The 27106-nt window shown below is 46.3% G+C and overlaps 1 protein-coding gene across 1 annotated transcript in view; it reads right to left on the reverse strand.

The window, feature by feature from the left end:
* LOC149325703 (uncharacterized) overlaps positions 1-22023 on the reverse strand; it is a 65195-nt gene extending 43172 nt beyond the window's left edge. The window contains exon 1 of the mRNA XM_089564369.1: positions 21427-22023. Coding sequence (XP_089420495.1) covers positions 21427-22023 — 597 coding nt within the window. The remainder of the gene's footprint in view (positions 1-21426) is intronic.
* Between the last annotated feature and the right edge of the window lie 5083 nt (positions 22024-27106).

Below are 27106 nucleotides of genomic sequence, written 5' to 3' on the forward strand. Positions count from 1 at the left end.
GTTTGTGTTCAAGATATGTAGATAACCGATCCCGCACCATCGTCTCCATTAGTCTGCCCACACATGAGGTGAGAGAGATGGGGCGGAGGTTATCCGTGTTAATTGGTTTGCCAGCTGCTTTAGGAATAAAAGTGACCAAAGCCGTTTTCCATTCGATTGGCAGGGGGGCGTCCCCGCGCCAAATCGCATTGACGTATTCCAGGAGGGACTGGTATGCCAAGTCGGGCAGGTTCGTCAAAATCTTGACGGTGAGTTGATCTCGGCCTGGCGCAGTGCCCCGTTTCATTTTGGCGAGAGCCGCCCGCAGATCATGGAGCTGGAAAGGTTGATCCAGCTCCGTGTTCTCTCTGCCTGCATAAGAGTACGCAGATCCACGGGGGTCTTGGGCTGTACACAGATACTGGTCCCGAAGTTTCTGTGCCAGTTGAGTCGTGTTGCCAGGAAAAGCGTGCATGGCTCGCTGCAAATGTTTTTGTGTATCGGTTCGTGTTTGGGTTGGGCCGATTAGGGCTCGAAAGAGACGCCACGTGTTTCGGCTGGACATCTGTCGCGCGGCCGTGTTGCATCTATCTACCCAGTTGGAGTCGGCAAGTGTGGCCGCATACTCTGGCGCTTTCTGGGTAAGCTCGGCAATTCGAGCTTTAAGCTTTCTATTGTGTTTCTGGCGTCGCCAACGGCGGACGAGGCTGCGACGGGCTTCCCAGAGGTGTAGAAGGTGGTTATCCACGTCTGTCACCGCCTCTGAGAGCTGGATGTGTGTTTCATGCAAGGAAAGGTGTGCCAGCAGCTGTTGGGACCATGCTGTGTAGCCTTGCGCGGAAATGGGTGTATTATCAAGTGAGTTAAAATTTTGCCTGAATTTCGTCCAATCTGGGATACGGGCTTGTGTTCTTGGACGCTTGAGGGGGCGTGTGCGTAGTGTAGTGTTAATGATGCAGTGGTCGCTACCGAGGGTCTCCTCGGTGTTGAGCCAGTCTGCGTGTCGTCTGTTGCGAGTGAAGGTTAAGTCCGGACACGTATCCCGTGTCACGGAGTTTCCTAGCCGTGCTGGGTGGACGGGGTCCGTGTGGAGGGTGAGGCCCAACGTGGACGCAAGCTCCGCCAGCCTACGTCCGCGCGACTCCTCCTTGCGATACCCCCACAGCTGACTGGGAGCGTTAAAATCGCCCGCAATCAGCAGGGGATCGCGGCCCGCTACTCTTAGCGCGCGGCTAAAGAGGTCCGCAAGAGTCACTCGCTTGAGTTTGGGAGAGCAGTACACGTTGAGTATATGCAACGGCGGGCCCCTGCGGCGGAGTGGTAGGATAGTCACCATTACATAGCAATACTCGAGCTTGAGGTCGAGATCCACTAAGTTGGCTGTGTAGGCTTTGTGAACGAGAAGACATGACGCGGGATCCTGTTGGAAGGTCGTGTAATTTGAAAGTGTGGCGCCCAGCCCTGGCTCCTGGAGGGCAACCACGGCTGGTAGGGACTCGAAGGTTTCAAGGTAGAGGCGGAAATTGGCCCGCGTAGGGCGGTTTTTAAAGCCTCTACAGTTCCATTGTGTTATGGAAGTTGATATAGCCAAATTGGAGATGGCGGAACTCCTTTGATTAAGGTGTCTCGCCATGATTTAAAATTCTTGGGGAGGAGGAGGAGGGATTGGCTGCCTCAGAGCCAGCTACTTGCGCCATCAAGGGGGTGATGATGGAAGGAGCAGGGCAGCTGTCCTCATTATTCTAGCTGTAAAACTAGAATAATGAGAGTAGTCTGAACAAATGATTCTGGCGGCGCGGTTTTGGACTGCTTCGAGCGTGGTGATTAGGTTAGTATGGTGCGGATCATATGCAGCACATGCGTAATCAAGTTTAGGACGTATGAAAGTTATGTAAGCAAGAAGCTTAATGGGAGGGGGAGCTAAGGATAGGTTACGGCGCAAATATCCTAGAACTTGATTAGCTGATTTGGTGACGTGGTGAATATGATGTGACCAGGTTAAATCTTTACTTAAATGCATACCAAGATACTTGTATGAGTCAACGGACGAAATAGGATTGTTGAGAATTGTATAAGTATTTTCACAGTGGTTGCGTCGGCAATGGAAAGAAAAAAGTGACGTTTTACTGCTAATTAGGGACATGCGCCAGGTACTACACCATTCTTCAACGCGTGCAAGATCTTCTTGGAGAATGGTGGCGTCAGAGGAATTATGTATTGGGTGCTAGATAACGCAATCATCCGAAAAGAGTCGGACATTAGATCTGATGTTAAAGGTTAAAGCATTTATGTAGATAAGTAAAAGAAGAGGGCCTAAAACGGTCCCCTGAGGGACGCCAGACAAGATAGGGGAGAGGGATGACGAGTGTGAGTTAGCAAGAACAAATTGATAACGATCAGTAAGGAAGGCTCGAATCCATTCTAGAACTAGGAGATGAAGGTTTAGGCGTGACAGTTCAAGAATAAGGCGCGCGTGTGGGACTTTATCAAATTGTTGGTGGAAAAAACAGCGCAAACTTAGACAGAAAACAGAGAAAAGAGGGGAGACACTACAAGCGCTGATCAAATGCTTATCAAATGCTTTTTCGAAATCCAGAAATATTGCATCCGTGGGAATGTTACGATCTAGGCATGCGTGTATATCATGAAGAAAAAGAACAAGTTGCGTGTCACAGGAATGGTCTTTACGAAAGCCGTGTTGGTTAGAATGAAAATGTTACGAGATGATAAAAACTTGGCAGCATGAGAATATATGATATGTTCCATAATTTTACAACAAACACAGGTTAATCAGATTGGCCTATAGTTAAGTGGTGAAGATCTGTTACCATTCTTGTAGACTGGAATGACCTTCCCAATGCGCCAGTCCCGTGGTAATGAGCACGAAGAAAACGACTGCTGAGTTTAGTTTAGTTTAGTTTATGGGGTTTAACGTCCCAAAGCGACTACCCCCCCCCCCCCCCCACTTATCCCCACTTCATAACTACGTCACATCAGGACTTCTACAAAAAGGGCTTACATCGACAGCAGCGTTCACATACACTCAGCAGCAGCGGTCCCGAAAGTTCCTTACGCTCGCCTAAGACAACCCTTCGTATGTTACAGAATTCACACCATCACCAGCACGTGCCTTGCTCCTTCCTCGAGCCCAGCTCCAGCCGATTACCAGAACACAACGCCCCTGTTCTGTTCATCACAACATCATAACTACGTCACATCAGGACCACTACAAAAGGGGCCCACATCGACAGCAGCGTTCACACATTCAGCAGCAGCGGTCCCGTGTGTTCCTAACGCTCGCCTAAGACAACCATTCATATGTTAAAGAATTCACACCATCACCAGCACGTGCACTGCTCCTTCCTCAAGCCCGGATCCTGCCGATTACCAGAAGACAACGCCCCTGTTCCGTTCATTCCCACTTTTTTTTTATTTACATATACTGCAGGCCAATGTTTTGGTGGAAGCAGGATGGGCATACAAATTTATAACACAAGAAGAACATATACAGTGCGAGAAAGAACACATGGGAAACAACACATTTCTTAAAAGAACAACTGTATGATAAAACTAATATTGGGAAATAAATGGCAACAACACATCTCATGTATAATACGAATTGGAAATGCATGACAAATAACTCTTCTGGAAGGAAAACAGGATATGTTTTGTATGCAAAATATGGCTTTCTAGTCCTTTCACAAAGTCTTTGCTTTTAAAAATGTTGCGTGGTAAAGAATTCCATTCAGTGATCGTGCGAGGGAAGAAACTATATTTAAATGTGTTAGTGCGAGCGAAGATTGGGGCTAAGGATTGTTCGTGATTATGCCGCGTTGTCCTTGTACTAGCATGTTTAACAGATTCTGGTATGGGTAACTTGATCTTTCCTGAAAGACCGTTATAAAGAAATGCAAGACGGCTAACTTGCCTTCGTGCTGCTAATGTAGGGATATCATTGAGCTTCATTAAATTAGAAGGGGAGTCTAAGCGTTTATATTTTCCGAAAATAAATCTAACTGCTTTTCTTTGTACCTTTTCAAGCTGCATAATATCTTTTTTACAATGAGGGTCCCATACAACAGAGGCATATTCTAGTTTCTAATTGACTTCTTCCTAGTAACACGCAAGAGTACCGTTTTATCTGTGTTCAGCTCCATCCCCCAGCGATCACTCCATCGTGCTATTGCTAGAATACTGTTCTGAAGCAAAATATGATCGTTAGCGCAGGTTACTTCTTTGAAAACAAGACAATCATCAGCAAACAGTCTTATAGATACTTCACCGGGAATAACATCCACTAAATCATTAACATAGATAAGAAACAACAGTGGCCCTAAAACACTTCCTTGTGGTACGCCTGAAGTAACAGGAAGGACACCAGATGCACAACTTCTTATTTCAACAAATTGGCTTCTATTGGGGAGGTGTGCACCGACCCACTGAACAATAAAAGAAGGGAGACCAAGGCGTTCTAATTTATACAGTAGTTTACCGTGAGGCACTTTGTCGAAGGCCTTTGAGAAATCTAAAAACAGAATGTCTACCTGACCAGACACATCAAGCACACTCGATAAATCATGCACAGTTGAAACCAGCTGGGTTACTGTAGACACGGCTCTTCTGAAGCCATGCTGATATGACGACAACAATTTATGGTCTGCTAAAAAATCTTGAATGTAACATGCAATAGTGTGCTCCAACAATTTACATGTACTTGTAATTGAAACAGGACGACAATTATTTACAGAGAGTCGGTCACCATTTTTATGAATTGGTGTAACACGTGCAATGCGCCAATCAGCTGGAATGTCACTTGTAGCAACCGACAAGTTGAACATATCAGTTAGAAACCCTGAAATCTGCTCAGCATAACGTCTAAGAAAAGCGTTCGGAATGCCATAAGGGCCTGTGGACTTTTTTGCATCCAAATTAAGCAACATGGTAATGACACCTTCGCGAGTAATCAATAGAGCTTTTGCTGGAGCCGTTGGGGTACTGTGATATTCATGTTTATCCCGCTCCGAAAAAACTGTCTGAAAATACCGATTGAAAATTCCTGCTATGTATGCTGGTTCATTGATAATTTTATTTTCAAATTTTATTTTATGAATCTCCTCATTATCTTGGCTTATGTGACGCCAAAATTTTGGGGGGTCACTCAAAATAAACTCTGATAGCGTTTTACTGAAAAAATTGTTTCTTGCATGCCTCACTTTTGTTACTAAATCGTTTTTCATTTCTTTAAACTGCGGTGTGGAAGTTTTATGCTGTTTTCTCAGGCGCTTAATTTTTCTTTTCATGTGAATAATACTGCGATTGATCCAAGGGTTAGCGCGACGCTTGGAAATTTTCTTTGTGGGAACAAAGTGGGTAATGCAAAATTGTGCCGTTGCGCGAAAATGTTGCCAGGAACGTTCTACGTTATGACTAACGCTATCAAGATGCATGTCCAGGTAGTCAATTATGGCCGTGTCGTCCGCTCTGGTGTAATTTTTAACTGCAGTTGATGAGACAAGTCGCCTGCTTTTACTAGCAGTCTTACTCCAGGAAAAAGATATTAAATTATGGTCAGAAATACCAGGCTCCACGCGAACTATTCCGTTACAGAACATTTCAGAAATAAGCAGTAGGTCTAGAATTGAACTACCGCGAGTACAATTTTTAACTATCTGCTCGAGGTTAAGAGAGTACATTATATCTATTAGTGTGCCACCGGCAACGGAATAGCCATACTGTATGCGATTCCAGTCAATACAGGGCAGATTAAAATCCCCAGTAATAATTAAGTTTTTACCTGAAAATACTAGAAGATGATCATATAACTTAAGTAGAAACGAATCATCAGCATCTGGAGGTCGATAAAGTCGATAAAAGTTGATAAAAGTCGATAAGAAAGAACGTGTTACCCCAGAGGGACACATTTAGGAGCAGGCTTTCGTGTTCACTGATTTGGTCTGCAATTGTTACCTCAGTACCATACTTCGCAACAATGGCTACGCCCCCACCACGAGACCCTCTCTCTCTTCGGTATAGTTGGTAACCTGGCGGAACGATGTCATCATTGCGAATCAGACCATGCAACTATGTCTCAGTGATAATGCAGAAATGAGGATCATGTAACAACAGCAGTTCTTCCAAATCTTGCACTTTGTTAACAATGCTTCTAGCGTTCAGACTGAGCAGGCGAAATTGACGCGCCCCTAACCGCTAGCTTTGGGGCTGCAGCTTACTGGGCTTTGATAACAGCTTACGCGAGTTCGAAGCATCATCCCACGTGTACATGTCATCGTCAATACGGATCTTGTCATGTACAAGCCAAATCTTGTTTCCTGCATCTTTATCTTTCTGAGCGCTGGCCCAAAGCAGTTTTCGCCTTCGAAGCGTGTCTGCGCAATAATCGTTTTGAACGCCAATGCCCGTTCCCTTTAGTTTCGTGCAATTACTAAGAATTGCTTCGTTTCCTTTAAAATCTTGAAAATAGAGAATAACTGGTTGATTTCCAGACGCTTTACCGAGTCTGTGTATTCTAGCAACTGACGAGCAGCTCAATCCCAGCTTGGCTTCGAAAACATCTTTAATTACCTTGTCGCGCAAAACAGATTCTGACTCGTTTGCCTCATCAGTTATGCCGAAAACTTCATAACTACGTCACATCAGGACCACTACAAAAGCGGCCCACATCGACAGCAGCGTTCACATACATTCAGCAGCAGCGGTCCCGTGTGTTCCTGACGCTCGCCTAAGACAACCATTCATATGTTACAGAATTCACACCATCACCAGCACGTGCCTTGCTCCTTCCTCAAGCCCGGATCCAGCCGATTACCAGAAGATAACGCCCCTGTTCTGTACATCACCACTTCATAACTACGTCGTATCAGGACCTCTACGAAAAGGACCTACATCGACTGCAGCGTTCACATACATTCAGCAGCAGCGGTCCTGAATGTTCCTGACGCTCGCATAAGACAACCAACCATTCATGAGTTACAGAATTCACACCATCACCAGCACGTGCCTTGCTCCTTCCTCAAGCCCAGATCCAGCCGATTACCAGATGACAACGGCCCTGTTCCGTTCATCACAACTTCATAACTACGTCACATCAGGACCAGTACAAAAAGGGCCCACATCGACAGCAGCGTTCACATACACTATGCAGCAGCGGTCCAGAATGTTCCTGACGGTCGCCTAAGAGAACCCTTCGTATGTTACAGAATTCACACCATCACCAGCACGGGCCTTGCTCCTTCCTCTAGCCCAGATCCAGCCGATTACCAGATGACAACGCTCCTGTCCCTTTCATCACTTCATATCTACGTCACATCAGGACCACTACGAAAAGCGCCCACATCGACAGCAGGGTTCACATACACTCAGCGGCAGCGGTTCGGAATGTTCCTGGCGCTCGCCTAAGACAACCGGCACATATTACAGAATTGACACCATCACTACCACGTGCCTTGCTCCTTCCTCAAGCCCAGATCCAGCCGATTACCAGAAGACAACGCCCCTTTTCCGTTAATCCCCAATTCATAACTACGTCACATCAGGACCACTACAAAAGGGGCCCACATCGACAGCGGCGTTCACATACATTCAGCAGCAGCGGTCCCGTGTGTTCCTGACGGTCGCCTAAGACAACCATTCATAAGTTACAGAATTCACACCGTCACCAGCACGTGCACTGCTCCTTCCTCAAGCCCAGATCCAGCTGATTACGAGAAGACAACGCCCCTGTTCCGTTCATCCCCACTTCATAACTACGTCACATCAGGACCACTATAAAAGGGGCCCACATCGACAGCAGCGTTCACATACATTCAGCAGGAGCGGTCCCGAATGTTCCTTACGCTCGCCTAAGACAACCATTCACATGTTACAGAATTCACACCATCACCAGCACGTGCCTTGCTCCTTCCATGGTAAAACAGCGCGGAAAAAACACGAGGACGGAACAAACACGACAACACGAGCGCTGACTTTCAACTGACGATTTATTACGCACATGTGTACATATATAGCATTCCCGCCAAACACTAAACAGAACAAAAAAACACACTGCATCATCACTGAAAATATTAAATCTACATATCTACAAATGCATGCTCCAAAAAGGTGATTTCGCGGTTAGCCACTGATAATGAGGGCTTACTAATGCATGCTGTACCCCCTTTGTCAATGTGATATGCCTCTACTATTTCCCTTACTATCTGATCCTTATGTTTGAAGATGACGGATGTCTGATGAAGCAATGGGGCGCACGTGTGCTCAGGTTGCCTGCAGTGAAGCGCCAAATTCGAACCGGCTGCCTTGTCCAAAGAATTATGGTGCTCCCTCAGGCGTTCGTTTAGACATCTCCCAGTCTGGCCAACATACCACCCACCGCAAGAAAGGGGAATCTTATAAACAACACCCTCGATGCACTCAACCCTCCTCTCTACGTGTGCTGTGGTACAACTACCACCGATCCTCCTTCCTAGTAGGGCCTGTCGCTTCCGCTGCACAGCTCGGCAAATGTTACTTAATTTTCTGCGAGACGAAAATACCACATCAATTTGAAATTTTCGCCCCACTTTCTTCAAACGGTGTGAAAATGCGTGGACGTATGGGATGACAGCTATCTTCCGGCGCTTTGAGACTTCATTCGCCTGAGGAACACACTTATGGTCCGATTTGATTTTGGCCACCAACCTTTCGCATAACCTTCCAATAGTTGCCTCAGGAAAACCATCGTGCTTAAGCCTGGAAATTTGGCCTTGCACTCCTTCCTCAATACGATGGACACACGACTTGGTCAGAGCGGCGCTAACACAAGACAAGGCGATGCCTTCCTTTACCAGCTTGGAATGCCCGGACTGAGCGGAAGCGAGAGGCCCTACTAGGAAGGAGGATCGGTGGTGGTTGTACCACAGCACACGTAGAGAGGAGGGTTGAGTGCATCGAGGGTGTTGTTTATAAGATTCCCCTTTCTTGCGGTGGGTGGTATGTTGGCCAGACTGGGAGATGTCTAAACGAACGCCTGAGGGAGCACCATAATTCTTTGGACAAGGCAGCCGGTTCGAATTTGGCGCTTCACTGCAGGCAACCTGAGCACACGTGCGCCCCATTCCTTCATCAGACATCCGTCATCTTCAAACATAAGGATCAGATAGTAAGGGGAATAGTAGAGGCATATCACATTGACAAAGGGGGTACAGCATGCATTAGTAAGCCCTCATTATCACTGGCTAACCACGAAATCACCTTTTTGGTGCATGCATTTGTAGATATGTAGATTTAATATTTTCAGTGATGATGCAGTGTGTTTTTTGTTCTGTTTAGTGTTTGGCGGGAATGCTATATATGTAACATGTGCGTAATAAATCGTCAGTTGAAAGTCAGCGCTCGTGTTGTCGTGTTTTTTCCGTCCTCGTGTTTTTTCCGCGCTGTTTTACCAACTTGCCCACCTTTCTGTACTTCTTGCTCCGTCCTCAAGCCCAGATCCAGCCGATTAGCAGAAGACAACGCACCTGTTCCGTTCATCCCCACTTCATATCTATGCCACATCAGGACCACTACAAAAGGGGCCCACATCGACAGCAGTGTTCACATACACTCAGCAGCAGCGCTCGCCTAAGACAACCCTTCATATGTTACAGGTTGGTCCCGTTGACTTTGTACTCAGAGGGTGTGTGGCTGCCGTTGCTGCTAAGCGCGCCTGTTTTTATAAACATATCTGAATGTCTCATATGCAACAACTCTTTACGGGACGAGGAAATTTTCCTACCTTGTTCGGAATGTCAATTTAATTACCATGTGGGCGCCCGCTCGGGAGTATCATAAACTGCGCACCGAAAAAAAATCCTAGGCGGCCCTAAATTCCTGGAAACGTGCCACTTACAAAACAGCCAAGGCCCGAAGTGGTCAGAGTGCCGCAACCGATGGCGAGGTAGCTGAGCGGAACCTTTCATCTGAAAGTTTAGAGATTCACCGCAAACTTGGAATTCTAATCGAAATGAAAATTAAAGTGGATGCCTTGGAAGTCGATGTTTTATCTGGAGTGCCACAGGGTTCGGTGCTCGGACCATTACTGTTCCTCATATTCATCAATGACATACCTGTCGGTCTCAGATCCGCTGTTAGACTTTATGCTCACGATTGCGTTTTGTATTTCCCTGTCACGTGCCTTGATGATCTTTGTGTATTACAGGCTGACCTTGACAGAGTTTTCGAGTGGTTCTTGAAGTGGGGCATGCAACTGAATGTATCTAAGTGTTTCCATGTGCAATTTAAAAACAAAAAAAAGAAAATTATTGGATCGTACCTTTTAAACCATGACACTATCCAAACTACTGATAAGGTTAAATATCTTGGTGTTATACTCACAGCATCCCTCGACTGGACAGCCCATGTTGACATGATAACTGCCAAAGCTTCTCGTCTTTTGTATTTTTTCCAACGAAATTTCAAAAGCTCTCCCCAGGTACTAAAAGAAAAATTATATTTAACAAATGTCAGGCCAGTATTAGAATATGCATGTGTAGCATGGGACCCTTTCACGGGTAGACTCATTGACAAGTTAGAAAGGGTACAGACACGCGCTGCAAGGTTTGTGACTGGAAATTTTAATTTTCATATAAAGAGCTCCGAACTTCGCGACAGTATTGGTTGGAAGACTTTAGCAACCCGAAGAAAAATCTTCAGGCTGAAGTTCTTGCACAGTATTTACAATGATTGTACCGGTATTAATAAAAACACTTATCTAAAGCAGCCATATTACATTTCGGAGAGACTCGATAACACAAAAAAGATTAATAGTTATCAATGCCGCATTAATGTATTTAAGTATTCGTTTTTCCCTAACACAATCGTGGGCTATAATAAGCTTCCGAATGATGTGGTTTGTGCACCTGATTTCGAAAGTGCTGTTGAAGCGATAGTCTGATGTATTTTTTTCCAGGTCTCGTGTGTTTACCAGCACTGTGCCATCACTCATACTAGTTGTAAACTCATTTAGTCTTCTTTTAATATGTTGTGTTATCCTTGCTGACATGTTTTCCAATATCTTCTTTGCATGTGTTATTGTATATAGTAATACCCCCCTACAATAATGCCTTATGGGCGCTGTAGGTACTTTGAATAAATAAATAAATAAATAAAACAGGGATAAATGTCGAACAGTGAATGCACGAGGTGTCTTCAAAATATGACGAGATCTCATTCAGATGAAGAAAAATGCGGACATCGCAAGCCTACGTAAACGTGTGGAAAAGCTGGAGGTCAAAGTAAGTGATCAGGAAATTCATGAGCTTCGGCAGCAAATAAATTACCTCTATGAGTAGAGCAGGAGGCTCAATCTAGAAGTACATGGTCTTCTCTTACATGAAAGTGAAAATCTGCTAGAAGTGCTTGATCGCATCGCAGACGATCTGCAGCTTCCGCATCTCTCTGCGTCAGACATGGAATCCGCCTTCCGCTAAAGCCACGAGCTGATGCAACTGACGTCGAAACAGAGAAATGTAGTACCGACAAGAAGGTCAAGTTTCCACCCTTTCTTGACCGCTTTACTTCCCGTAGAACAAGAGATGCCTGGCTCGAAAAAAAAGGTGCACTGAAAGAATCAAGAAAAAAACATTGATTTCAATGAAAACCTCACAGCACAAAATAAACGCTTTTCTGGCACATGAAGGCACCACCAGATGAAAAAGATGAATGTAGCGACAGTCATTTGTGCCTGTTTCCTGGTTTATTTGTGCTCAAAATGACAGTCCCTTTTCGCGAAAGAAAGCAGATCATTTCGTCGTGACAACCGGCTTTCTATGTTTCACTTGAATGCACAAAGCTTATAAAGTAAGCATGAATCTGCTTGCTCCTAGATGAATTAAACCACGAATTTGATATTAAAGCTTTTTCTGAGACATGGTTTCATTATGAGTCTGGTGCGGTGCACTTCCCAGGATATAGATGCGTTTCCCTTCCCAGGGAAAATAAAAGAAGGGGAGGTGTTGCTTTTTATGTCAAATCAAACTATTCATTTGATGTCATTGGTGAGTTTACGGTTACACTTGTTGACTACGAATCACTGATGATTGAATGTGCCAGCACTATATTTGTCGTTATTACAGTCGCCCCACTGGAGTTATATCTAAGCTGGTAGATTTCATTGACCACATGTTTGATTACTGTTCACATCTTGGCAAATGTGTCGTTGTCACTGGGGATTAATATTAATCTACTTTATGTGGAGCATCACACAGAGGCTTTTTTGGATGTGTTCTTTTTTTTTGGCTAGGGAAATCGTATCACTGTTTGTACAAGGGTGACGAATGAATCTGAAACCCTACTGGACTTGTGCTTCACGACGCAAACAACTGGCCTAGAGTCGGGTGTCCTAATATCAGAAGTAAGTGATCACATGGCGATATTTGTATTTTTTAAGCTAGAAATAAAAATATGCCGACAACGTGAACATGACGCACGACCACTATACAGAGCAATAAACGAGAGAATGATGGCTATTTTTGAAAGATCAATCAGCAAACTAGACTGGGCTTGCATTTGCAACGTGACAGATCCTGTAGAGGCGTTCTGCCGTTTTGCTACAGTATTCAAATAGTTTTATGAGGAGGCATATCCCTTAAGAGAGACTGAATGCAATAAGAAATACAGAAAACCATGGATTGACAACGAGCTGTTAAAAAGAATAAAAGAGCGAGAACGACTTTCTTCTGCTTTTATAAAGACAAGGAATCCGTAGTACTTAATAAATTTAAAAAAGTAAGAAACAGGCTGACCCGGGATATAAAATTAGCACGTGAAAGTTATTATGAGAACAAATTCAGTACTATTCTTAATGACCCCAAAAATGTCTGGAAAACTTTAAGTGAACTGCTTCCGCATCAAAAAGAAAGCCCTGTTTCTGAGATAAGCGATGGCGGTACCGGAGTTTGACTCGCGAATAAGTATAATCAACATTTCTTGAAAAGTTGATCCTCAAGCACTTCGTACACTTGCAACCCTACGTATAGATCGTATATCTCCACTAGTCTTTATTTTTCACACCTACAGATGGGACAGAAATATGCGATCTTCTTCTCAAGTTAAGGAACTCGGGAGCTTGTGGTATCGACGGTATAAAAGCGCGGCCTGTCAAAACAGTTGCCGCATGTACTAGTAAACCCGTTTCACACATCTGCAATCTGATGTTCTCAAATGGTATCTTTCCAGACGAATAAAAAATCGCGAAAATATCCGTGCTATTTAAAGGGATTGACAGAAATGACATTAACAACTACAGGCCAAATTCTATCTTGCCAGTTTTTTCAAAAGTAGTCGAACAGGTGATTAATAAACGTTTACTAAGTTTTTGAAATATAAATAACATTATGACCGATAAACAGCACGGGTTTAGAAAACAACAATGTACGGAAACAGCAATACTAAGCATTAAAGAAAAAATAGCAACTTTGTGAATAAACAGTTCACAATAGGAATATTTCTTGACTTTAAACAGGCGTTCGACTCTATCAAACACGACACCTTATTGCTAAAGTTAAGTGAGTATGGCTTAAGGGGAATTGCTGTTAACCGAGTGAAAAGCTATTTAAGTAATCGACTGCAGTGCACAGAAATACTTAAATCGAGATGAGCACTAGGAGAAATCAAATATGATGTCCCACAAGGGTCTATTCTCGGTCCTCTCCTTTTTCTTTTGTACATAAATGACATTATTAATGTACCTCTACCAGCAGACATCATACTATATGCTCATGACACTAACGTATTTTTTTCTGGTGCAAACTTAACTAATGTGCAGCGCGAAGCGAATATTTTGCTAAAGAACCTTTTTGAATGGCTAAGAATAAATAAATTAGAACTGAACTTTAAAAAAACAAAGTACATTGTTTTTCGCCCTCGTGGTAAGCATATTGATGAAAACGGCGCTAAAATATAACGGTGAGACGTAGTCGAGAGTTTGACGGCATACCGTCTGGTCAGGAATCATGGTGATGAGGATTGCTGGTCACTGGCCAAAGTCAATAAAGATGGAAAGACGTTTCGGCAGCGCTACGGCTCCCTTGTTCACTATGAAGCAATCGGCGCACGGATCCGTCCTTCTGTAGCACTCAGTGGCGTTTTTAATGATTTAGCATAGATAGGATGTAGAGTCCCCTCATTCCTGTTTAGTGTGTTAGACGATGTCTGTATGATAAGCGACTCAAGATTCTGCCGTGCTGATGTGTTCTTTTCTGTTGTCAATATCTTTACTTGATCCCAGTTAATCTCGTGGCCGGATTCTTGCACATGCTCGGAGATGGCGTTAGATGTTACTTTCTGGTTTCGGACGTCGTTCTGGTGCTCTCTCAGGCGTCTCCTAAAGTCCTTTGTCTCACCAATATATATTGATGAGCAATCGGCGCAGCCAATTTCATACACTACGCCTGGATACCTTTCACGAGGGAGCCTGTCCTTCGCATTCACCAGTTCTGTTCGTACCTTGCCAGCGGGGACGTGCGCGATGTTGACACCATGCTTGCAGAAAATACGTGCAAGCGCTTCGCTAATTCCCGCCACGTATGGGACAGCAGCTCTTTTTCTTTTGGTTTTTCTGTGCTCTCGATTTCTTCGGAGGCAGGCTGATTCGCTGGCATTCTTCTTTCGGTGTTCCTGATGAAGGAAAGAGGATAGCCGTTTCTTCGCAGATTGGATTCTATTATTTTCATTTCGCTCTTTAGATTGCCATCTTTACTGCAGACTTGTCCGGCACTGTTGATCAGGGAGACAACTACAGACCGTTTGTGAGCGACTGGGTGCACAGAACTAAAATGTAAGTATATTCCAGAGTGCGTAGGTCTGCGGTAAACACTAAATGAAAGGCCAGTCGGAGTACGGGTTACCGTGGCGTCCAGAAATGGGAGTCAGCCTTCGGTTTCCTCCTCAACAGTGAACTTGACTGAGGGTTCAATGGCATTCAGGTGCTCCAGGAAAAGGGCCATGTGCTTGCGCTCCAGGACACAGAAACAGATTGTAGTTTGGGCTAAAAAGAAAGAAATAAAAAAAAGTGCCCTGCCCGCACCGTCATACGATACAACGGGCTAACAGGAACAGTCGTCCACGTATCTTGGAAATATTTTTGGTCGCGGCTGGAAACTAGTTAGGGCTTTCTTTTCGATGACTTCCATTTTGATGTTCGCCGCTGTCACCGCAATTGCTGCTCCCATTGCTGTGCCGAAAGTCTGTTGGTAAAAGGTGCCATTATACGTAAAATAGGTGTTACCGAGACAGAAGCGCAATAGCTCGCTTAGCTCTGCTGCGTCGAAAGGGGTCCGATCTTCCCACGAGTCTTCATCTTCGAGGCGTTGCCTGCAAGCTTCAACGGCTAGATTGACCGGAACGCTGTTGAATAGTGAGCAGACGTCGAAAGACACGAGCATAAATAAGCGCAAGGTAGCCAACATAAGAAAGTTTAACATGGAGAAAATCGAGCATGCTCTAAGGAACGGAGGTAGCCTAAAATCAGGGAGGAGAAAACTGGACATAGGTAAAAACCAGATGTATGCGCTTAAACACAAACATGGCAATGTCATCAGCAATATGGATAAGATAGTTGAATTAGCCGAAGAGTTCTACACAAATCTATACAGTAGCGAATGTAATCATCAAGTTACTGAGGGAGGCAGTCGAGCACAGCAATGGGACATCCTGCCAGTAACGAAGGAGGAAGTAAAGAAAGAACGAGGAAGTAAAGGAAGTAAAGAAGAAAGGGAAAGCAGCTGGTGAGGATCAGGTAACAGCAGATTTGTTGAAGGACGGAGGAGAGATTGTGCTACAAAAACTAGCCACCCTGTATACGCAATGCCTTGTGACCTCGAAAGTACCAGAGGCTTGAAAGAACGCTAATATTATCTTAATTCATAAGAAAGGAGACGTCAAGGACTTGAAGAATTACAGACCAATCTGCTTATTGTCCGTTGCCTACAAGGTATTTACTAAGGTAATTGCTAATAGAGTCAGGACAACCTTGGACTTTAGTCAACCAAATGATCAGTCAGGCGTTCGTAAAGGATACTCGACAATAGACCACATTCACACTATCAATCAGGTGATAGAGAAATGCGCAGAATATAACCAACCCCTATATATAGCCTTCATTGATTACGAGAAAGCATTTGACTCAGTGGAAACAGCTGTCATGCAGGCATTGCGGAATCAGGGTGTAGAAGAGTGTTATGTGAAAGTATTGGAAGGTATTTATAACGATTGCACATCCACTATAGTTCTCCATAAAGTCAGCAATAAAATTCCAATACGGAAAGGTGTCAGGCAGGGTGACACGATCTCACCAATGCTCTTCACTGCCTGCTTACAGGAGGTATTCCGGGGACTGGAATGGGAACAGTTGGGGATAAGAGTTAATGGAGAATACCTGAGTAATTTGTGATTCGCTGATGACATTGCCTTGCTAAGCCACTGAGGACAAGAACTGCAAAGCATGATCAATCAGTTAGACAGGCAGAGCAGAACGGTGGGGCTAAGAATTAACATGCAGAAAACCAAAGTAATGTTCAACAGCCTAGCAAGGGAACAGCAGTTCGCAATTGGTAGCGAGGTGCTGGAAGTAGTAAGAGAATATGTCTACTTAGGGCAGGTAGTGACCGCAGATCCGGATCATGAGAGGGAAACAACTAGAAGAATAAGAATGAGGTGGAGGGCATATGGCAGGTTCTCTCAGATCATGAATGGTAGCTTACCAATATCCCTGAAGAGAAAAGTATACAACAGCTATATCCTACCGGTCCTCACCTATGGGGCAGAAACGTGGAGAGAGAGAAAAACTTTATTATGACAAGTGTGTTAGACCCCCTTGGGTCCCTGGACTACCGCACGGTCCCACTCTACGTCGGAATGTTCATGTGGTGTTTTTCCATGACGTCGGCACCCCGAAGCACCGCAGCAAGCTGCGATGGCGGGTCCGGAGACGAGAGCACGACCTCCCAGTCCTCCCAACTTGATAACGCTGGCTGTCCCTGCGGGGGAGGATCAGCAGGGCAGCCGAAAAGGATGTGGGAGAGTGGCGTGAGGGTCGCCGCACAGGGTACATGCAGGCGAGGTGGCACAGTAGTGGGATAGCAGCTGAGGTGTGAGAGAGAGCGGGTCTGGAGGCGTCTCCAGAGGATCTGTTGGGAATGGGTAAGGGAGGGGTGTGGAGGAGGGTAAGTCCGACGGTCCAAGCGGGGCATTTGCGTGAGCTCTGCAAAGGTGTGCGCCCGTTCTCTCGAGAAACCTGGATCGAGGCCGTCCTGAGCCCGGCAAATCAAACCTCGGGCCAAATTATCGGCAGCCTCATTTCCTGGATTCCCAGAGTGAGCCGGCACCCACTGGAGCTCTACCCTGCGTGGTAAGTTTTTGGTGGGGGTGTTCAACAACTCCCAAGCAGGGGCGTGAATCCTGCCTCTCGCGAAGTTGAACAGAGCCGTTTTGGAATCGCTAAAGATGTAGTTTGCATTGGAATGTACAAGGGCTAGGGCGATGGCGGTTTCCTCTGCCTCCTCAGGCGTACAGCCCGAGGGAAGGCGGTGTGTGAGGGGCTGTGCTAGGGCTGGATTGTAACCAACAGCTACAGCTTCATGAGTTGTGCACGCGGCGTCTACCCAAATGGCGTCCTGGGCTTGTCCATAATACTTGTGTAGGGCCTTAGCGCGAACCATGCGGCGAGGGATGTGATACTGGGGATGAACGTTCCGGGGAAGGGGTTTCACAACGAGGGGGGTATGAATGTGTTGAGGAATAGCTCTAAGGGATGTCTGATTAGCGGGAATGTTGATGCGAAGGGAAGCGAGGATATGCCTGCCAGTTGCGCTCGCGGCAAGTCTCAGATACTGTGTCTGGAGGTGCGCGTCTACTAGTTCCTGAATGGTGTTATGCATGCCTAGTTCAAGGAGCTTGGCTGTGCTAGTGCTGCGGGGTAAATATAATGCTGCCTTGGTTGCTAGACGAATCATGGCGTTTACTCGCTCTGTTTCCATGCGGTTGAGCTTAAGATATGGGGTGGCGTATAAAATGCGGCTAAGTGTAAAAGCATGCACTACTTTCATGCTGTCCGCTTCGTCTAAACCTTTGTACAGGGAGGATACGCGGCGTAGAAGTTGCAACACAGATTGCGTGGAGGCCTTGAGTGTTTTAAGGGTATGATCGTTGCGTCCTGAATCCTGCAAGTAAAGGCCAAGGATACGGAGGGTGGGGGTGACGGGGATAGGGGTTCCTTGTAAAGCGATTTGAATGGGCGAGTTAGCTGCAGATTTCGGTCTTATGAGGAGAAGTGCGGATTTAGAGGGGGAGCATTCGTGCCCAATAGATGACGCATGAGCAGAGATGGTGTCAGCTGCTAATTGAAGAGTTTCCTCAATTTCTCCATCAGATCCATGAGTGGTCCATGCGGTAATATCATCAGCGTACAAGTTATTCCTTAGGTGTGGGATGAGAGCGAGTTTATGAGCTAGGGGGATGAGAGCAATATTAAAGAGAAGAGGGGAGAGGACCGCGCCTTGGGGGGTTCCAAGTTCGCCGAGTGTACGAGGGGGTACCCAAAAGAAACCGGACTAAATTTTTTGGTCGGCAAAGCTTCTATGGTACCGCGTTTTGCCACTAGGGGCGCATAGAACGAACATTCCAGAGTCGGTAAGCCGAGTGCCGTCGTTGAAGGAGGTCAGACTAGTTTATGCAGAGTTTTAGGGTGACGACTGTTTTGTGTGAATGTCGTTTTTGCAATGGCTGATTTTCGTGAACAGCGCGCGCCGGTGAAATTCTGATTTTTGCTCGGAAAAAGTTGAATGGAAACTCTTGAAATATTAAGAAAGACGTACAAGGACGATGCTATGGGGACAACTGAAGTGTTCCTGAATCGAATCCTGAATCAAAGCAACAATCATACCAATGGAAAACTTCAAATTCACCTCGCCTCAAGAAAGCTCGTCAGGTGAAACCAAACCTCAAATCAATGCTGATTTGTTTTTTCGACGTAAGAGGAGTCGTCCATTGAGAATTTGTTCCGCAGGGTCAGACAGTTAGCCAGGCTTTCTACTTGGATGTTTTGAAAAGATTGGGCAAGAGTGCGCAGTGGAAGCGGACAGATTTGTGTCGGTCGGGTGACTGGTTTTTCCATCATGGCAATGCCCCTGCTCGCACAGCCCTGTCTCTACAACAATTTTGGACCAAAAATGGCCTGACCCCTATTCCTCAACCCTCATACTCTCTTGACCTTGCCCCGTGCTACTTTCTTTGTTTCCTAGAATGAAAATATAGGTGAATGGAAAGCGTTTCGCTGATGTTGCTGAGGTGAAGAAAAAAACGACGGAGGCACTGTCAAGCATCACAAAAGATGAATTTAAACAATGTTTTGAAAAATGGAATGAAAGATTCGACAAGCGTATCATTGCAAGTGGGGAATACTTTGAAGGAGACTGAAGGTGTGTGCTTAAAATGTGAACAAATAAGTTCAAACAAAAATAAGTCCGGTTTCTTTTGGGTACCCCCTCGTATAAGGTGGTGTGCTCAGCTCTGCTATGTGCAGGGAGGCGGTGCGGCCTGAGAGAAAGGCGCGAACGTAGTTGTAGGTATTTGAGCCTACGTGTAGAGCCTGCAGTTCTCGCAAAATGGCATCGTGTCGAATCCTGTCAAATGCCTTTGTGAGGTCAACCGCCAGAATAGCTTTAGTGAGGTGGGGGATCGTGTCATCAAGCACGTCATGTGTAATTTGTAGTAGGGCATCCTGTGCAGATAGGTGCGCACGAAAGCCCACCATGCTGTGCGGAAAAAGGTGGTTGTCTTCCATGTACGTGTTTAGTCGGGCAAGAATTATGTGTTCGAAGGCCTTGCCGAGACAAGATGTCAGAGAAATTGGTCGGATATTTTCTATGTTGATGGGTTTGTGGGGTTTAGGAATAAATATGATTTTTCCATGCTTCCAGGTGGCTGGGAGGGTACCTGACTTCCAGCACTCGTTGAAGTGGGTGACTAGATGAGATATGGAGGCATCGTCAAGGTTTCGGATGGCAGCATTGGTAATTTGATCTTCCCCGGGTGCAGTATTGCGCAATTTCAAAAGGGCTGTCCGAAATTCCGCCTCTGTAATAGGGGCGTCAAGCTGGGGTTGAGGTGGACCCATGTACTCGGGGTGCATGCAAGGGTCACCTGGGGTGGTATATGTTGATTTCACCTGCGCGAGGAAGGCGTTCGTGTCCTGCCTGAGGTTATGAGTAAGGCGGCGAATGCTAAGGCGTGTCTGTGTTTTAGATTGCGTGGGGTCTAGCATGTGGCGTAAGAGGTGCCAGGCACGAGTTGTGGAAAGATTGCCGCGGAGACTGTCACAAATCTGATTCCAATTAGCTTTGCAAAGAGTGGCACTGTGGTGTTCTATTTGAGTCTGAAGCTGTGCGAGTTTGAGTTTCAGTTTCCTATTGTGTTTTTGAGTTTTCCATCTGTGTGTTATGCGTTCTTGATCTTGAAGGAGGTGCGCGAGCTTACTGTCAATTACGGGGGTGTCTGGGGTAGTGTCTAGCGTTCGGGTATGTTGGCGAATGTCCTCCTGTAACTGGGTAGTCCAGGTGTCTAGGTCGAAGGGTACCTGTGTTGAGTTTACGTGTTCCTGGCGAAATTTTCGTAACTGGTCCCAATTAGTTTGTCTAACGGTAAATTTGCGCTGAGGGCGGCGATAGCTTAGTGTTATGCGAATTAGGTGGTGGTCGCTGCCTAGTTTGGTTTGCGTTCTTTCCTACTGCAGGTGGGCCACATTTCTTCCAAGCGTGAGATCTGGGCTGGTATCTGTAGTAACACTGTTACCAACCCGCGTAGGCAGGCTGAAATCATTATAGATGGACAAGTGCAGGACCATCATTTCATTGCAGAGAACTGTGCCTCTGTGGTTTGTGCGCCGACAGCCCCAGTCCACGTGTGCGCAGTTGATGTCACCGGCAATGAGTAGGGGATTTGATCCAGCCAATTGCGCCACGGATTTGAGGAGTGGAGGGAGTAGATTAACTGGCTGTCGTGGTAGAAGATAGCAGTTAAGAACGAACAAGGGAGATTGTGCAGGGGTTGGAGGTAAAATTTTGATGAACGTGTGAGCGATAGGTGTGGTAATTGTGTGTTCCATGTAATGCAAAGAGTTGCAGACGTATGTGACCACCCGAGGAAGATCAGTAGAGTCCGAGGAGATAAGAGCGTATCCGGAAGGATTTGGGGGTACAGCTGTGGTGGAGGTAGAGATGGCTGCCTTCAGCTTCCTTACCTCTTCCCGCAGAGCAGTCACTTCGTGGTCCTGGGAGGTCGGCGTATGAGTCCTGGCGGCCTTGGAGGCCCACGTAGAGGTAGTGGGAAGGGTCGTTTGCAGCGGGGGAAGTCCTTCTAGCTAAAGGGCTTTGTTTTCTGTGGCGGCGGGCTGCGTTTTTTCGGAGTTGTTTGTCTTGCCTTGCATGAGCCGGTACCCGTGGGGTGCTCGCCCTCACACAGAATGCAGATCCGGATGCAGGAAGGAACAGCTTGCGGGTCATGCTTGTCCCCGCACCGCGTGCAGAGACCAGTCTTGGGGTGGGGGCAGACGTCATATCTGTGGCCCGGTCGGCGACAGTTGGTGCAGGCATCTGGACTGCCCTTGTACGCCGTGCATCTATAAACCACACTCATGTAGCGTATGGTATGAGGGACTGGTCCATGCGCAAAAGTGATTAATATGGAGAGCGTCCTCCCCATTCTGCGTGCTGCGATAATATCAGCGTCCGGGTTGCGGGTCTGGAGGTCTCGTAGCATCTGCTCCGGGGTTTCCGCCCAGTAGGCCTGCGAGATGACTCCACGTACAGCTGCGGGCGGCGGTGCGATGTAGGCGGCGACAGGGTAACTGGTCCCTTGGAGTACCACTTCCTTGAGTTGGACGAGGTGCAGGGCGGTTGTCTCCTGATGGGTAGCGACGGTGAATGTGTTATTCGTAGGATGGATCCGGAGGTGAAAGTCCCCTAGGTCCCGGCCATCGGCAGTGACTTGCAGGGCTTGCATAAGGGGCTGCGCCATGGCTCCGTTCAAAGCGAGCCCGCCTCTCGGTCGAAAAACTACCCGTATGGTGCCGGGCGGGAGTGAAGCAAGGGGTTTACTTCGCTGCGAGACTGCGTGCGACACGCGCAGCTGTTGCTGTTGAGCACGGTACGTCGGCTTAAAGGGCGCAGGGGCAGCCTCGGCCTGAGCACCGACGGCGGACACGGCTGTTTGTGTGGGTCCAACCAGGGTATTCGGGCTTGGTTCTAGAACCTGGTATGCGCGGAGCACTGCGGTCCACTCACTGGATCGGGACGTTTAAGGGTCGAGGTTGTCGCCCTGCGCTTGCACCTGCATGGCTGTTGGGGTAGGTGCGCTGCCGGTGATAGGCCTAGCCTCAAGCGAGGCGAGGCCCAGCGCGGCGGCTGGCGAGGAGCAAACTTTACGACGTCGGTGCGGTCACAAGAGAGGACTGGATCGAATAATGGTTGTAGCGGTTGGAAAGCGCTCACCTTTAGGAAACGTTGGACATAAGAGGTGAGCTCTTGAGCGTTTGTTGCGCATGAAAAGAAGCCGATAAGCGGTGACACTACCGAAGGGGGCCGGAGCGGAACCTCCTCTTCTTCTTCCTGCAAAAAACGTGGAGGATAACAAAGAGCGTTCCGCTTAAGCTAAGAACAACGCAGCGAGCTATGGAAAGGAAAATGATAGGTGTAACGTTAAGAGATCGGAAGAGGGCGGAGTGGGTGAGGGAACAAACGCGAGTTAATGACATCTTAGTTAAAATCAAGAGAAGAAATGGGCTTGGGCAGGGCATGTAATGCGAAGGCAAGATAACCGCTGGTCCTGAAGGGTAACGGAGTGGATTCCAAGAGAAAGCAAACGTAGCAGGGGACGGCAGAAAGTTAGGAGGGCGGATGAGATTAAGGAGTTTGCGGGGACACAGTGGCTGGCGGCAACTGACAAAGGACAGGGTTAATTGGAGAGACATGGGAGAGGCCTTTGCCTTGCAGTGGGTGTAGTTGGGCTGATGATGATGATGATGACGTGGACGACTGTTTCTGTGTCCTGGAGCGCAAGCACATGGCCCTTTTCCTGTACCACCTGAACGCCATTGAACTATCAATCAAGTTCACTGTTGAGGAGGAAACCGACGGCTGCCTCCCATTTCTGGACACCACGGTAACCCGTACTCCGACTGGCCTTTCATTTAATGTTTGCCGCAAACCTACGCACTCTGGAATATACTTACATTTCAGTTCTGTGCACTCAGTCGCTCACAAACGGTCTGTAGTTGTCTTCCTGATCAACCGTGCCAGACAAGTCTGCAGTAAAGATGGCAATCTAAAGAGCGAAATGAAAATAATAGAATCCGATCTGCGAAGAGACGGCTATCCTCTTTCCTTCATCAGGAACACCGAAAGAAGAATGCCAGCGAATCAGCCTGCCTCCGAAGAAATCGAGAGCACAGAAAAACCAAAAGAAAAAGAGCTGCTGTCCCATACGTAGCGGGAATTAGCGAAGCGCTTGCACGTATTTTCCGCAAGCATGGTGTCAACATCGCGCACGTCCCCGCTGGCAAGGTACGAACAGAACTGGTGAATGCGAAGGACAGGCTCCCTCGTGAAAGGTTTCCAGGCGTAGTGTATGAAATTGACAGCGCCGATTGCTCATCAATATATATTGGTGAGACAAAGGACTTTAGGAGATGCCTGAGGGAGCACCAGACTGACGTCCGAAACCAGAAAGTAACATCTAACGCCATCGCCGAGCATGTGCAAGAATCCGGCCACGAGATTAACTAGGATCAAGTGAAGATATTGACAACAGAAAAGAACACATCAGCACGGCAGAATCTTGAGTCGCTTATCATACAGACATCGTCTAACACACTAAACAGGAATGACGGGAATCTACATCCTATCTATGCTAAATCATTTAAAGCGCTACTGGGTGCTACAAAAGGACGGATCCGTGCGCCGATTGCTTCATAGTGAGCAAGGGAGCCGTAGCGCTCCCGAAACGTCTTTCCATCTTTATTGACTTTGGCCAGTGACCAGCAATCCTCATCATAACGGTGAGACCATCCAGCGCTCCATTTATCATAAATTTCAGGGAATTTGAAGAAAACTTGAACTAGTGAAATCATATCGACAGCATAAAATCCACTATTGTCAGATCTACAGGTATTATTATTAAGTTAAGAAACCTGCTACTCCAACAACTGAAAATTCAGCTGCATTATATTAAGGCCCGGAAATTTAGGCATTTGCTAAACATGCCTATAAATGCCTAAACGGGGCATTTTTGCACTTGCCTGCCTTTTTGTCATTTTTTAGGAAATATTACCTATTTAACCGCACTTATTGCCTATAAATGCCTAAATCCGGCACTTTGGTCCTCGGTGCCGTTTTTCATTTTTGAGACATCTGTCTTTGTATGGTGAAAGGCGCGCGCCGATGCACGCACAAAAGGCGCGGGTCTCGTCGAACGTTTTTCTCGAATTGTAACTTGAATGCCGTGTAACGAAGTGTTTATCTCGAAGCGTAGCAAGAGACGAGTGTGGAAAGAGACCCGACATGCATTACTGCAAATTTCTCAAAATTGGCGGAAAGGATGACAAAGTTGGAAAAGGCTGGACTCCAAATAGATGAATCGTTGAAGGTAGTGGCAGATGTACCAGCAGTACTTCGGGGTCTGCAAGGAAAGGGTGCTACTGCTTCTACGAAGATGCAACAATTGGTAGAAAAAAATGGATGCCTAGAAACAATTTCCCAAATCAGAGACTTTCTACGCGGAGACGATACGGCCACATCACCTGAAGGCCTAAGCCTTTACAAACTCTCATTTTTTAGGTTCGCGCCACTAAGTTCATGTGATGTCGAAAAAAGCCTTTTAAAGTGCAAAGCTATGCTTAGCAAAAACCGAAGGAGCTTCAAGAATGCGCTTTATTGCTTCAGTTGAGGACTGCGTACGCTCCGTGCTTGACTTACAAATCTTGTACATATGAATAAAGAGCATTATTCAAAGCGCCTATTTTTGCTTTATAGCGCCTATTTCAATATTTTTTAGAGCCTAGATGCCTACCTATTTCGAGGTTCTTTAGTGCCTAAATTTCCGGGCCCTAATTATAGTCTAGTGCATTCACGCCTTCAATACTGTTTATTCGTCTGGGGAACTACAACAAAAACCAACTTAGATAAGTTATATGCATTACAGAAACGAATAGTACGCATTATAGAAAATGCACCTTACAGGACTCATTCTGTCCTGCTTTTCAAGAAGAACAATGTGCTAAAAATCGAAAACCTGGTAAACAGAAAAACTGCAATTGCCATATTCCGCGCAGTCAAGCTTAATGAAACTGAATTTTTCCGAAAATATCTCCTGAAGGAACACAGCTTCAACACAAGGTGCACAGCTTACAACATATGTAAAATACGCACAAATCGTCACCCAGCCATCATGACAATTGTATATCAATCATCGTCTGCAGGGGTTTTCAAAAAGAAGTTGGATGCCTAACTAACGTGGAAAATTTGGCGTGTTTTTACATGTCTAGAACAAATAAATGGCAGCGCAAGGAGGCGAGGACTAGACGAGACAACAAGGACGGCGCTGAACTTCCAAATTTTATTGCCAAGGAATCGTGCGAACCTATATGCATTCTGAACGATCCGGCGTCATCCACAGTGCATGCGCTAATATGTCAGCTCTTTATCAGAGTGATAGAAGCGGAGCTAACACATGCTTCTCATCGATTATATATCAACTACGATTAAATGATTTCGCGCGTTACACGTTGATTATTCTTTTTTGTAATGACGGTGCTAGTAAGATCTGGGGAATATTCTTCACAAGTAAGGCAGTGGGCGGCCAGAAGGCCTTCAAAATGTTTTCCTTTAGTGGCATTTTCTACGTTTTTGGCATGCTCCCTCAACCTGTCATTCACGCATCTCCCAGTTTGGCCAACATAAGTTTTACCACAGTTTAGCGGAATTTTCAGACTTTATTTCAGCATCAGACGAAACACAGTCTGATGCAGGGACAGAAGCTAAAGGCTAATGGTGCCTGACGAGGCCTCTGACCCTACACAGCTCACAGCGGTACAGATACAACAAGCGTCTTAGAACCAAAATAATAAATACTACGCCTTCTGCGCATTCAACAAAGGGCCGCCGAAGCTCCTTTCTAAAGTTCTTTTGTTTCGCTGTCTCGCGATCAGTCATCTTGCACAGCTTTGACAGCTTGTGAGGAGCAGAGAAGACGACTTTCACGTCGTACAGCTGCGCTACCTTTTTGAGCTTGTGTAAGGTATCAAAGCTACCTGTTGCATACGCTGCGGGTGGGCGTCACACTTACGTTAGTGCGCTACTTTTTGAGTAGGCCTTCAGCAACAGAAATGAGAAGGTGCTACGGATAACGGCACTGCTCAGCTTATCGGCTTGATGGTGGAACGCTTCTGCGGCGAGATGCGGGCAACTTTTTGTAAGGGCGTTTTTAAAGCAGGAGGTGGCGGTTACTCGCTTAACGAGCTTTGAGTGTGCAGAGTTGAATGGCAGAAGCGGTTTTCTGGCGCACGGTTCATAGCCTAAGCAGACACCTTCACCTTTAAATTGGAGCCTGATATCTAAAATCCTAATTTGGCCGTTCACTGGGAGTTCGTGGGTTAGGTCAGCAGGCCTCATCACCGTTCCAAAGGTGCCCCATATCTTTCCAGCAGCACGTGCAATTGCCTGCGCGTCGCAATCTACCACTAAAAATCATCTACAAACATTAAGACCCTGCGAACGTTTTGGTCTTTGAAGGATGGGATTAAGAGACGGTCTAAATGAGCAAGTACAAGGTCGCTAAGGGCTGGGGCAATGCAAGACCCGAGTCATACGCCCTGCTTTTGCAGGTGTGGTGTGCCTTCAAACTGGTGCAAGTTGACCCTAAATAAAAGGTTAAAAGCTCTAAAAAACCTCGGACTGGAACTCCAGCTGCGTTCTAGAAGGCAGTGCAGCCAAATTTGTCAATAGAGTGCTCAACGCATTCAAGGATTAGCTTGTGAGGTAAAGGATAAAAGAGGTCTTTAATGTCGACTGAGAAGGCTTGGCAGCCCTTGTCATGATTATGGGAG

This window comes from Amblyomma mixtum, chromosome 10 (genome assembly GCF_055824585.1).
Source record: "Amblyomma mixtum isolate Tamu chromosome 10, ASM5582458v1, whole genome shotgun sequence".
In the NCBI taxonomy this organism is placed as follows: Eukaryota; Metazoa; Arthropoda; class Arachnida; order Ixodida; family Ixodidae; genus Amblyomma; species Amblyomma mixtum.